This window comes from Ranitomeya variabilis, chromosome 4, assembly GCF_051348905.1.
Source record: "Ranitomeya variabilis isolate aRanVar5 chromosome 4, aRanVar5.hap1, whole genome shotgun sequence".
NCBI classification, from domain to species: domain Eukaryota; kingdom Metazoa; phylum Chordata; class Amphibia; order Anura; family Dendrobatidae; genus Ranitomeya; species Ranitomeya variabilis.
In genome coordinates this window covers 427252519-427267031 of record NC_135235.1, presented here as the reverse complement: position 1 = coordinate 427267031, position 14513 = coordinate 427252519, and the positions used below count along the sequence as shown (strand labels likewise).

The window sequence follows — 14513 nt, the reverse complement described above, 5'->3', positions numbered from 1 at the left end:
GATGAAATTTTGCTCTCTGCCATGTGAAGGGAATTTCCTGTTTGGACCGGCATTAGATGAGGTGTTGGAGAAAGCCGGCGACAAGAAGAAGAATTTCCCAAAACAGCCATTCCAGGCCTTTTGGCGCTCCTTTCAGAGGGGCCGAAAGTTCAGAAGACAGCAGTACAAAGATCGAGACAGAAGCAACTTTGACAAGCGATCCAGGGGAGGGAAAGGCTTCTACTTTGGTAAGCCCTCCAAAGACACCAAGAAACCCTCCCAGTGACGGTCCTTCTCAGGTGGGAGGGAGGCTCTCTCACTTCCTCCCAGCCTGGGAAAGGATCTCATCCAGCGCTTGGATCCGACAAATTATGGGTTCAGGCCTAAAGATAAAGTTCCACCACTGGCCACCAAGAAGGTACATGCAGACTCCAGTACAGTCCTCACAGGAAATACAAAGGAGTCTGTAGGAGGAAGTAGCATCACTCCTGGACAAACATGTCTTGGAAGAGGTTCTGGTGCAGGAAAAAATGGAAGGTTTTAATTCCTTCCTTTTTCTTATAAAGAAACCGGACAATTCTTGGAGGACAATTATAAATTTGAAAGGCCTCGAGAGATATCGAATAGTCCCATCATTCAAAATGAAGACGATAAGATCAACAGTGAAACTCCTCTATCCTCGGTATTACATGGCAGTCCTAGTCCTCAGGGATGCTCCGATCAGACAACAAGATCGCAAATTTCTCAGGGTGGCAGTTCAGATGGGGTCACAGTTATGTCACTTTCAGTACAGGGCTCTGCCCTTTGGAATAGCGATAGCCCCACGAGTATTTACAAAGTTGATTGCAGAGGTCACAGCACATCTCAGAGAGAAAAATACTTTGATAATACCTTATTTGGACGACTTCTTGATAGTGGGGAGAGATCTTTCTTACTGTCAAGAGCAAGTCAGAATAGTGATAGCCACACTACAGACGCTAGGATGGCAGCTGAACCTCAAAAAATCTAAGCTGGAACCAGCAATGATTCAGAATTTCTTGGGGATAACGGTGGACTCGGTGGCGCAGGAGTGTCGCCTCCCAGAAGAGAAAGGAAAAAAAATCAAACAGATAATTGTAACAGTAAAAAAAGCCAGAGATGACTTTAAGAAGAGCCATGTCGGTGTTAGGATCCCTAACATGCATACCAGCGGTAAAATGGGCCCAGAGAACAAGAGAACTGCAATGGTGTGTGCTGCAGAACGACCTGGAACTTCAGGGGCAGTTAGAACGGAAGCGCACCCTCCCGGTCTCTACTCCAGTCACTCAGATGGTGGTTACAGATAGTCATCTCTGAGAGGAGTCCCCGGGACATACACAGCCTCCAGAAGAGTAGTCATGACGGATGCCAGTCCTTGGGGGTGGGGAGCTCATCTAGACACACTATGGATCCAGGATCCCTGGGCTCAGAAGGAAAGAAATCTATCAAACGATTGGGAACTTCTAGCAATCGAAAAAGTGCTAAGGGGATTACTTCCACACTTAACAGGGCATCACTTGAGAGTCCTATCAGACAATCGAACAGCGGTCGCATATGTAAACCACCAGGGGGGCACCCGTTTTCGATCATTGATGCAGATAACCAAAAGACTCATGGCTCTTGCAGAACAGCATTTCCTCTCATTATCGGCCCTGCATGTCCGAGGTGCAGACAACCTGAAGGCAGACTTTCTAAGCAGGAACCATATAAGGCAAGGAGAATGGTCCATAAAAAAGTCCATTTTTCAACAGAGAGTGCACATGTGGGAAAGACCCAGTGTAGACCTCTTTGCCTCAAAAGCCAACAAAAAGGTTCAGAAGTTCTGCTCCCTAAACCCAGCAGACAGGCCGTTAGCAGGATAGAATGGACATCAGGACTCTTGTATGCCTTCCCACCGATTATGTCTCATACCAGCAGTTCTGAAGAAGATCAGAGAGGACAAGGCCAGGGTGATTGTAATAGCTCCCTTTTGGCCAAAAAGACCATGGTTTTACTGGCTAAGGATGATGTCAGTGACGGACCCATGGGTACTCCCGGAAGACCAGGACCTTCTAACCCATGGTCCCTTCAGTCACCCTCAGAATTCCGGGCTGCATTTGACAGCCTGGAATTTGAAGAGTCGCTGTTAGATAAAAAAAAAAAATGGGGTTCTCGGCACTTGGTCACTCACTCCCCTCATTTCTCATTCCATTCGATTTGCTATAAGGGTTCTGAGGAAAAATGGTGGCAGCAATGGAAGCAGTTCCCTTCACTCCTCTTGCTTTCTGCAGGTTAGGCAGGCTTTCAGAGGGTAGTGTCTGAGCTCCTTCCTCATCCAGGGGAGATCCTTTCTCCCGGTTCAATGATTATTAGTGACTACCGATGCCAGTCTTCTGGCCTGGGGAGCGTCACCACACTGCTCAAAGCCCTCCGGTCATCTCGGGAATCCAGTCTCCCGATCATTGTTCTGGGGATCCAAACGGTACGACTAGTCCTACAGCAGGTCCACTGCCTTCTTAGAGGGTCACCCCATCCGAATTCAATCGGATAACACTACGGCTGTGCCATACGTTAATGATCTAGGAGGTAACTGTGGCCAGGTGACCATTGCCGAGGTACCTCATATTCTCCGATGGGCCAAGATCAATCACTCGGTGATCTCGGCAGTACACATCCCAGGAGTAGAACTCTGGACGGCAGGCTTCAGAGAGTCTTTAGGAGGTGGAAAGGGTCCCAGTGATCCCTGGGCGCGATCTGCAATGACCACGTCCAGTTTTGTCAGCGGAGCTAGTACAACTTGTCGCCGATTTTCTCTGGCGGTTGTCTGATCGTCCAGATCTGCTCTCCAGGAACTGGTTCTGACCCAGGCGGGACTCTCACAACAAGTTGTCAGCGAATAGTGCTTGTAAGCCCGCCTCGGTACGCATTTTGCTTGGGGCAGAGATCACGGACGCCTTTCCCCCTTTTTTAGCTTTCCTTCAAAACAATCTAGATTCAGGCCGGGCGCTCAGCTCGCTATAAGTCTAGATTTTAGCCTTTTCGGTCTTACTGCAACAAAACTGCAAATAGGGACTTTCTCGCAGGGAGTTTTCCCATGTGGTTCTTCCCTATCGCCTACCCTTAGATCTTTGGGACCTTAATGGTCCTGGGGGGGTCTTACAGTAGACTACTTTTGATCCGGACAGACTTTACTGTCATGGAAGGTCGCCTTTTTCTCTGCGGTCACGTCATTTAGGCGAGTCTTCGGAGCTAGCCGCTCTGTCCTTTCAGACTCTTTTTTCTTTATTACCATCAAGGCAAGGTTGTCCTCATCCTTTGTTACCAATGTGGTATCGTACGCTCTCTGTTACGAGGACATCATTCTTCCCTCGTCTTGTTCAGCACCAGTCCACAAAACGGAATGGGTTCCCCATACTCTGGACAAGGTGAGTGCTCTGAGAAGGTACGTATCAAGCACGGTGTCCTTCAAAAGGTTGGACACTTTATTTGGGCTTCCTGATGGTTGCAGGAAGGGTTTAGCCGCTTCGTCGGTCATGTTGGCCTGGTGGATTCATTATTCCATCTAGGGGTCCTTCCGCGTCAGAGGTCAGCCTATCCCAGTGGGGATCAGGGCACTCCCCACTTTGTCAATAGTGGTTTCTTGGGCCATTAGACACCAGGTGTCGGCAGAGCAGGCCGACAAGGTTGCAGTTTCATCCAGTCCACACACATTCTTGAAGCACTAAAATATTCACACCCAGACTTCCGCAGATGTGAGTCTGGGCAGGTGGACTCCGCAGGCCCCGGTAGCGCATTCTTAGATAGCGGTTACGCAGGGCCTGATCTGTTATGTTGTCCCCACCCAGGGACTGCTTTGGGACGTCCCATGGTCTGTGTCCCCCAATGAAGCGAAGGAGAAATAGGGATTTTTGTGTACTCACCGTAAAATCCTTTTCTCCGAGCCAATCATTGGGGGACACAGCACCCACCCTGTTAATGGCTCTGTGCTTGTTCTGTAATTTGACATGTTATACTCTGTTATTATTGATCTCCTACTGCTTTTGCACTGAACTGGTTCTCTGGGAGCCAGCATGAGGGTGTATACTGCAGGGGAGGAGCTAACTTTTTTTGTAATACTTAGTGTCAGCCTCCTGGTGGCAGCAACATACACCCATGGTCTGTGTCCCCCAATGATTGGCTCGGAGAAAAGGATTTTACTGTGAGTACACAAATATCCCTATTTTTACTCATGGGATGACTCTTCCCTTTGTGGCTACATTATATATAGATAGTGTAATCCCATGACACAAAGGATCACTAGACTGAGCCCATGAAAGCAAATAGATATTAAACAATTTTTGCAAGATATATGTGTATATAATATGGCTGTGTGTATAATATTTTTTGTGTCTTACAGGGTGTTTTTGTGTTAATATGTATGTGATTTATTTATTTATTTTTTTAAATTTTCTACTTAATATATTGCTGTTTCAGGCTTGGAGGAAAAGTGCATAAAACATTTTGAAGTGTCTCCAGATGGATCATTGCTTTTACTTGGAGGTTCCTCTGGATATTTACATATGCTTTCCATGAAGGTAATATTTTAATCCAAAGCAAATTAAAAATCCTCTTCTTGTTGGCCCTGGTTATTCACTAATGATATCTTTTATTTCTATGAGCAAAATGTTTAAAATAAAAAATAACCCAGTAACCTGATTGCGTCCCAAACAGTGAGGTTGGGTCAGGATGAGGCACCAGCTAGTTGTTGGTGAGGCAGTGACAATATGGTGCTATGACTGCAGTATTCTCTTGTTAACCATATAATTGACTCATTCTGTACTTATTGTAACGTTCTACTGGATTCAAGAAACAAAATTAGATATTTTCATTTTGCTATGGACAGATGATGAGTCTGGGCATTAGGCTTCCTGAGGAGGCAAAATTTGAAAAGCCCGGACTAGTTTAAAATCTCTGATTTTAAAAGGGATGTTGAATATGTGAAATTCTTTTTTTTAAATGCATTTTTAGAAATTCTTAATTGAGTACCCCATTCACAAAGGGAATTTCTCAGTTTAGGGACCTGCCATATGCATATACCTGATAGCCCATTACTATCATTGGGCTATGTAGAATTCTTCATTTTACATGTGTCCCCATTTCCCTTCAAGTTAAAGGGACTCTGGAAATGCCATGGAGCACCGAGCGGCAGGACATTGTTCAAACTAACATTTAAATACACCTTGCGACCTACTTGTTTTCCCTGTATCTCCTCGCCTGCCCTCTTATTTGATTGACAGTTCTGGCTTCATAGAGCCAGAAAAGGTAGGTGATAGATGGAAACCAAGCAGGTAGGAAGGTGTATATAAATGATTGGCCCTGCTGTGAAGCGCCGAACGCCTGTACTTGGTGTGAAGTCATATGCTGACAGTCCCTTTAAATTTGTAATCACTGGTGATGTCTGCCGTGAAACAACCTGTTATCCACTTATCTTGGGGGAACCGTTTTTTTTTTTTTTTTTTTATGTGATTGACCACTGGACTGCTTTAAAAAGTAGCTGAACACTATCTTGATATGTCTGTTGTAGTAATTACGTAACAAATTTTTAAGAATCTTTTCTTAGAATTTGTGTTGTGTGATTCCTCTGTTTTTTCCTCCTGGAAATTTAGGAATAAATTGACAAGGTATTTTATTCACCTTGCTAAAGGGTTGCGTCTCAATATAGTCAGCACTGATTGGGCAGCGTCAGTCGGTGTACAGACATACCCCAAACCAGTGGCACTCAGATGTGAATGTATTCATACATTTTTAGGTGGAATAGAAGACTAGTCCAGAATTCTCATTTACATAAATTTACCATAAATGGTGACAGTATTCGAGAATACTTCAGCTGTCAAGTACTGCGTTTTCCAAGTGGTTGCTGTTTCAGTGTTTTACATACCCTAGGCAGATAAAATGGGTCCTTGCCTAGACTCAACATGACTAAATATGTGGGATGGAGACCATGTAAAACAATGATGATTTCTCAAGCTGTTCTGCAAAGATGGACAGATCCTTTGCTCTGTTGATTACTGCGTATACAGTATGCAAACAGGTCATTTTTTTTTTCATTAGACCAAAGAGCTGATTGGAAGTATGAAGATGAACGCGGAGTATGTACAAGCTGTATTTTCTTCAGACAACAGTAAAATCTTCTCAAATTGCGGTAAAGGATTTGTAAATACAATGACTGTTTATTTTTTTATTACTTAAATGGGTTCTCTAATAATGTGATAAAATGGCCCACACCACATAATTCAAGCAGCAGCCCGTCCTAGTCGTGTGTCAGGATGAGTTGCAGCAATCTGAAGAAACACTGCTCCCGAGAGCTGTGTCTCAACTGTCAGAGGGGCTGTATCATAAGTACATATACCACTGAGCTGCCAGAGAAGGGCTATTACAGGAGAAGAAATAAATCTTCTCCTTGGCTGACTGAGCACAAATGATTTTTTTTCCAGCCTCAATCCTGCGTGTCCAGTCAGCCGAGAAAAAGCATTATTTCTTCTGATACAACAGTCCTTCTGCTAAGATGAGACGTAGGAGTGCTTATGATAAAGCTCCTCGTCAGTTGACATGAGTCTTGAGAGGTGTGTTTCTTAAGACTATATCTTGTCCTGTTACTTGACAAGGTGGAGCTGCCATTTTAGTTGCATGACGGGGACAATTTTTTTTTTAAAGGTGCTCTGAAAGAATGCGATAAGTGATGAAATTATATTAAAGGTTCATGCAGCCATGCTTCGTTTCATACTGCCTATCTGTTGTGCAGTCTGACAGGTTCCCTTCAAAGTGAGTTTGCACAAATTCCTATAATCTAATGTGTTGAAAGTATGTCTAGTTAAAGGGGTCTTCCCATCTCCTAGATCCTATCCCAATATGTAGTAGGAGTAATAATAATAGCAAATATCTCCAATTAGAAATGTAGTATAGTTTTTCTGTTTCGCTATGTCTTTCCTCATGTGCAGGCATTGCAAGAACTTACAGATCCATGGTTACGACCATTTAGCAACTAGCTAACTGTCACTATGTCAGTGGTCGTTACCATGGATATCTATGATGAGGAAGGGTGTGGCTCCCTCTGCTCTGACACTGCACTCCTCCCATTGAACTGCAGGTGTTCTCAACCAATTGTAGTCTTGCAGCCCAAGAGAGACATGTTTGTCCATTATTGTAGGCTTTTTAGCCTGAAAGTGGCGTGTACTGTAGGATAGGAAAAGCTTATGATAGGATCCATCAGACAATTGTCACCTTGCCGTGGTTGATGGGCACACATGAACTGGCCAATTTATGCACTGAGAACCTTTGCTTTTTTTTGTAAGTACATCTTGCTGAGGGACAATATGGTTGGAAGTTAGTTTCATTGACACTATATGTCTTGGCTTTCAGAGTGCTGCTGTGCTTTTTTATACATATTTTGCAGTCACCACAGCTTGCACCTATTCACACTTGGGAGGTGCTGGTCAGGTTTTTTTTTTATAGGATGAGGAAAGAGACATAGCAAATCAGAAAAACTATACTACATTTCTAATTAGAGGTCTTTGCTAATCTTATTATTTCACCTCCTACATGTTGGGATAGGATCTTGGAGATGAGAATACCTCTTTAACTTCACTCAGTAAAGCTGCTAAAAGATCATAAGTCATTGCCCCAACAGTGACTCTCCTGGACTAATTGGACCCCAAAGCCCTTTGTTTTATCAATACCATTACAGTAAGAATTTTACATCAAAGGATATCTACACCTCTTTTGTGCTTTCAACGCAAAAAAAACATAAAAAATGAAACATTGCTAAGTCTTGTTTTTTTGTCTGACCTCACGTAAAAGAATTTCTTACTGTTTTCTTTGTATGCAGACTGTCATTATGATTATAGTGTATAAACAACCCCTATCTAGTCTTATCAGCAATTGAAATCCAAGGTTTCTCGCCTTAACAAGTGTTATGAAGACCACTCAGAATCAGTCTCATTCTTGGCATAAAATGTACCATATTTGCATTGACCACTCCTACAGCAATGCGAAGGCGAAAAGATAGTGCTGTACATATGGCTTCCCTCTGTTCCTTCATCATTTCCATGGGCAAACCCCAGTGTAACCTCCTTAGACATCTCGTGTTACAGACCTCTTTCTATGCATAAATTAGGTGATCGGCCGTCCACCTCACTGCTATACCTGATTTACTTTAGATGAAGGTCATGTGTACGTGTGGGATGTAAAAAGCAGGCGGTGTCTCAACAAGTTTATTGATGATGGCAGCTTATGTGGGACCTCTCTTGCTGTATCTAAAGACGGCCGATACGTGTCTTGTGGGTAAGTGTACTGTCGGCAAACACTTGTATGGCGTATTAACCTTTCATGCTTAATTCATACCATGCCTTTGTATCCCACTGAAAGGTACTATATCGTTTTAAGGTTGACATAGATATAAATCCATCAAGTTCAACCTTTGGTCTAACATGTTGATCCAGAGGACAGCACAAACCGTATTGGGAAGATGCTAAGTGACCCCATATTAGGAGAAAAATTCCTTCCCGACTCCACATAATGCATTCTGAATCGTCCTATCACGGAATCTAGTGCTCACAATGTCCTATTTTATTTATTTTTTTTAAATATCCAGGCCCGTCTTGAACTTTTTTTAGTGAATCAAATACATGTACTAAAGATGAGCATGCAACCACGGTTAATGTCTGCTTTCTGTTTGTGGACTAGCTTAGGGTGCTTTCACATTGCATTCTGTGTCCCTGTCGGGGCATACGTCTGGAATCCCCCGCTTACCTGGATTCGGACACATGCGCCGACAGGGCTGTAGACTATGATGGTGCCGGCAGAGTAAACTTGCTCTCTGCCGTGCATTGTTTTTGGAGGTGTACACCTACAGGAGGCGGACACTCAGGCATAGTAGACTGCGTTGAGTGTCCGCATCCTGTTGGTGTACACTCCCCAAAAATGTGCATGGCAGAGATCACGTTCACTCTGCAATTACAGTCGATGGCCCCAATGCCGCATGCGTCCGGATCCCGCTTTGCTGGTGATTTTGGAAGTATGACCCAACGGGGGCACCGAACGCAATGTGAAAGCACCCTTACTGTCAGGATTCCCCGACACAATGGTGAAGTCTCGCCAGCTTGGCCACTTGTAAGCTGAACTTGTGATCTTGGACGTTAAGGAAATAAGCATATTTACTATTCATGACCAGAGGGCACTGTCCCGGACTGTAGAGCGGGGATGCATGAAGCTATCTGCACATCTCCAATATGTGTTTGTTTTGTTTTGTTTTTTAATGGAGTCTACTGTACTGATATACCAAGAAGCCACATCAAACAATATTTAAAAATAATAATCTTTATTTTTATATAGCGCTAACATATTCCGCAGCGCTTTACAGGTTACACACATTATCATCGCTGTCCCCTTGGGGCTCACAATCTAAATTCCCTATCAGTATGTCTTTTGGAATGTGGGAGGAAACCGGAGTACCCGGAGGAAACCCATGCAAACACGGAGAGAACATACAAACTCTTTGCAGATGTCCTTGGTGGGGTTTGAACCCAGGACTCCAGCGCGGCAAGGCTGCTGTGCTAACCACTGCGCCACCGTGCTGCCCAATATTTAGGCTTCCTTTTGTATCACATTGATAAATCCAGTGGCAACATGATGAAATTACATAGGTTTACTTTAACAAAAAAAAATTTTTAGTTTTATTTCGTGCTTTGTGCTATACACTGTTCATGCAGTCACAGCAGATTAGTGTCCTGCTTATGAGATTGAGTTGCATTACTCCACAGCAACCTAAACCTAGATCTGCTATAGACACGGATGGTTTCATTGGTCATTTATGTGATGATTACACTGTGGAATCCTGAATTAAGCCTCATTTGATTGTGCTGCAGAGTCCGGCTTGATCCACAATACTCTATAGAGTTTTTCAGGGCGTTCTCTGCTGCTAAACTTATCTTTTCATAAAGTATAGTTGTATTTATTTTTTTCCCACCCATCCAGTGCAGTTCTATTGTTTGTAAGCTAAAAAAATGTGGTTTTCTTTAATTATACACCTATGATGTGTCCATTGCTCTTCAACCAATGTGCCAAATAAAGTTGTTTTTTCCCTCCCTCTAATCTTGGGGATAAAAACACAGCCTTTTGACAGATTGCAAAAATGTAACGTGATCCTAGCCTATGGCATCGAAATTTTGTGCATACGATGTAAGAAAAGTATGCAAAGTCATGCGCTTACAGTTAATTCCTATTGTCATTTGACTTTTTTTTGTAAAAATAAGACTGCTCTCATTTATACTGTGCTCTACGCTGAGCACTTGCATCTTAAATTCTGAGTAAATCCCTGAAAAAATGGGGTCAGACAGAGCCATTCAGGACAGTGGGGCGGACTATCCCTTTGGACTGGTTTGTTGGACTCCGTCCTCTTAGGTGGAAACAGAAGCGTGTCCAGTCTGTAGTGTTAATAATGCAGAATCCTTTTTATCTGCGGACTCACAATCTTTTCATTTTGTATGTAAATATGAAACATACAGTACAGTAGTTTCAAGAGTAATTTTTTTGTGTACCTTATTTCACCAGCTGTAGAAAATAGTCCTGTAAGTAGGAAAATGCAGCTTAACGCTTTCTTCGTTCCGCATTTTGGTAACTTGCTGTAATTGTCATGTTTCAGCTCTGAATCTGGTGTTGTGAATGTGTACGGATATGACGACTGTCTGCAGAGTTCGGCCCCGAAACCTCTAAAGTCTGTAATGAACCTAGTAACAGCAGCCTCTACACAAGTATTTAATCCATGTTCAGAAATTTTGGCAGTTGCCTCCAGCCAAACAGCTGATGCTGTTAAACTGGTAAGGGCTGTCATTATTTAAAATTTTTTTTTTTTTATCAGTGTGTTTCATTTCTTTGCAAAAAATAGTGTTTGGGAAAATAGAGAGAGTCTGCATAGCTGATACTTTCACACACAGGCATCATCCTGCACATCCTTTATGGGGCGTGGGTAACCTAAGATGCCTTCAAAGACTGTGCTGATATTAGGTCTCAGCACCGCCGCTGTTGGAGCAGGTAGGCCACGGCTAGTAGCCCCATTCATGGCTGCCTTGTAAACACTAGACTCAGAGGAAAACAATGACTGGGTTGAAAAGTATATGGGTATCTTACAATATGTCCATTTTGTCTCCTTATCATTTAAACTGACATCAGATTTGCTTGGTTCCTTTCTGGAAGTTAACCTGTTGTGAGAGCTGCCCTCTATCTGCAGCGGCAATCTGGCCCACCAGCCTTTCTCTAAGCCCACCTGCAAATTGCTGCCAAACAATCTTCTATGCAGTGTACTATTGTCATTCTCTTATAGGTTTAGTGTTCCTTAACACCAAGTGCCATAATAGACACATAATGACAACTGGGAAATAAAGATGAATTGCTGCAATGTGTTTCAGTAGATATGGTGGGGGTGTTACAGAGGTTAAAAGGGTTGTCCCTTTTAGTAAATCCATGTCTAAGTATGCCTTTTTTGAATTGTGTGATGCCAAGTCTGTCATCTATTAGCTTTAGGGTATGTTCTCATGGCCCGTAAACGCTACGGTTGGATGCTGCGTACATCCGCAGCGTCCAACCTACAGCGGCCAGACTTTTCAAGAAATCCCATCTCCACTATGCGTGCACAGACGCCTCCAGCTTCCCTGCAGAGACGGACATGCGGCGCGTCTTTCCAGACTGCAGCATGTCTATTTATCTTGCAGAGACTGAGCGTCTCCGCAAGATATATATGACAGTGTATTGGACGCGGTGATTCCACATGGTTCAATGAACACATCCGGAATCACCGCACGTACAAAAGCCGGCAGCACTTTGGAAGGGAGCAGACATGTGCTGCATCCAAAGTGCTGCTGATCACTGACCGTGAGAACATACCCTTAGAGCAAGAGCGTTTTGATAGATTATTTGACATAAACTGTTTAAAAGCTAATCCTTAAAAGGGTATCTAGGACTATTTTTTCTTCCTTTTGGTCCTAAGAACTTAGGTAGTTAACTTCCTGCCTGTTGTGCCCAGCACAGATCTCTTCTGGTTCTAAACAGTCACAGACCTCTCCTGCAGGCCATTCTGCAGCTTCCGGTGACATCACTTTGAAAAGCAGCTGTTTCCCATCTGCTCTGCTCTGTTGACATGGCTGCTGATGTTATGCTGATTGACAGCTGGCTTCCCGGTGCATAAACTGTGGGGAGCCAGCTGTCAATCTGCATGACGTTGGCAGTCATGCCCCATCAAAGATCTGTTCTGTTGATGTGAAGAATCAGAATCGCCAGTCATTACTTTGACCTTGCGTTGGACAGGCAGGTAGTTACCAACTGTCAGTTCTTAGACCAATAGAGAAAAATTAAATTGTTCCATAAAACCCCTTTTAAAGTAAAATAGCGGACTGAAAATGTATTTTTCATTCATTCGTTCATTTTCCTCATATCAGTGGTATTGAGCAGTATGCAGTATCCAACCCCTTCATTGCTTATTCTGGCTAAGCACACTACATATGAGTTTCACTGTACCTGGTAGCGCAGCTCAGCCCATGTAGGTAAACAGAGCTAAGCTGCAGTACAAGGCACAGCTGCGCTTGTATTTCAGGTGTTGTAGCTTATGGGAATCTTGTCAGCAGGATTTGACACCTCAAACTATTTTATATGTGCATGTAGCCTTTTCAAAGCCAGGTCCAGTAATACTGTTACATGGTGAGTCCATTCCTCCATTGCGGAGAAATCATAATTTTAATTGATATGCAAATTGGCCTAAGGGCTATGGTAGATCTGAAGCCTATGTCACTCCAGTTCTATTCCTTGCCCAGCTCCATCTCCTCCTTGACTGGTTGCTTATGTGCTCTTTGACTTCAGGCAAAACAAAGTCGTCGGTCAGACAGGAGAAGGCAGCGGTGGGAAGGGAATAGAGCTGGAGTGACATCAGATTTACATATCTTCACCCTCATTTGCATATCAATTCAAGCACTGATTTCTCACTAACTGTAACGGACTGGCCATGTAAAGGTATTGCTGGACTTGTCATTAAAAGAGCTACATGCACTGGTGAATGGTGAAGTCCTGCTGACGGTTTCCTCTTAAAAAACCCAATTAAGAATCACCATGGCCCCTTTTTTTTTTTTTTTTTGGTTTACAGATTGTTCCAAGGGCAGGATCCCCATTGATTCTGTGTTATCTATTCTAAATATAAGCTATCGATTTTAAAGGCTCATTTAAACATTTTTTGTATTGCTAACATACTTCATTTTACATTTTTTATCATTAGGTTCATATACCTTCATTTACTGTTTTTTCAAATTTTCCCGCACAAGTGAAAAAGAAAATAATCCACTTTCCCCGAGCAATGGATTTCTCCCCTCATAGCGGCTTCTTTTCCATAGGAAACCACAAAGGTGAAGCCTTACTGTACAGGTAAGAAGTCATAAGTCACAAGACAAAATGTTGGCGGCCTAAACCTAGCAATGTTATACACAGGAATGCTGTAACATCTTGTTCTTTTTCATAGGTTAAAACATTACTCTGATTTCTAATTATGAAGAATGAATGGTAAGAAAGCTGCACTGTTGTTTTTTTTATTTTTCAATATTGGCCTTTCCGAAACTCATTTGTTTTAGATATATCAGGGTGCAGGAAAACAGATTCTCCCCAACGTACAGTAGTTATGTGGCAGGATTACACTTTTTATTTCTTTTAAATGGTGGCCCCTTTAATGGACTCCATAGTCACAGGTTAACTGCTGTTTGATTGCTGGTGGCTTCACTCCCTCGAATGCTCAGTGATCACAAAACAGATCCCAACTTGATAAAAAAAAGTTTGTTGTATGTAAGAAGTTTAATTATCAGACTTCCACAATATTATGCAGGTATTTTAGTTTTGGGGTCCATCTGTGTAATACTTAGTTTTTTAATTTTTGTGTACAATAGAGACATCTAGTGGTCATTATTCATTAATGCAGATCAACTGAACAAAATTGTGAACCGCTTATACCCCGAATCGAACGTCTCTCACTACTCTGATTAGATCTCTGAATCTTTTCCTGCGTGGATTTTCAATCTCAGGTGATGGGTCACCTGTTTTTTATTTTTTATTTTGCAGGTATATTGGACGGCAGAGCAGAAGATGACCATTCTTCCATAAACTTGATGTTCACACTTTAATATGTCACACAATGTTTTTAGCATTGAATTAAGTCTAGTTGCCCCCTTTATCGAAGAATACATTTTGTATCATATTGTCAGTGTACTTTTCTCTCCAAAATAAATATTTTTCTTTTGTAATTTTTACCTTCTTGATATTTTTTGTGTACAGTGTTTATACAGTACAGACCAAAAGTTTGGACACACCTTCTCATTTAAAGATTTTTCTGTTTTTTCATGACTATGAAAATTGTACATTCACACTGAAGGCATCAAAACTATGAATTAACACATGTGGAATTATATACTTAACAAAAAAAGTGTGAAACAACTGAAAATATGTCTTATATTCTAGGTTCTTCAAAGTAGACA

The 14513-nt window shown here is 42.5% G+C and overlaps 1 protein-coding gene across 1 annotated transcript in view; it reads left to right on the top strand.

Moving 5' to 3' along the window:
- The window catches only part of UTP18 (UTP18 small subunit processome component), a 42618-nt gene extending 28336 nt beyond the window's left edge, over positions 1–14282 (top strand). The window contains exons 9-15 of the mRNA XM_077251364.1: positions 4450–4550; positions 6067–6157; positions 8172–8295; positions 10655–10829; positions 13271–13416; positions 13511–13551; positions 14101–14282. Coding sequence (XP_077107479.1) covers positions 4450–4550; positions 6067–6157; positions 8172–8295; positions 10655–10829; positions 13271–13416; positions 13511–13535 — 662 coding nt within the window. The 3' untranslated portion in view covers positions 13536–13551; positions 14101–14282. The remainder of the gene's footprint in view (positions 1–4449; positions 4551–6066; positions 6158–8171; positions 8296–10654; positions 10830–13270; positions 13417–13510; positions 13552–14100) is intronic.
- The last annotated feature ends 231 nt before the right edge of the window (positions 14283–14513 follow it).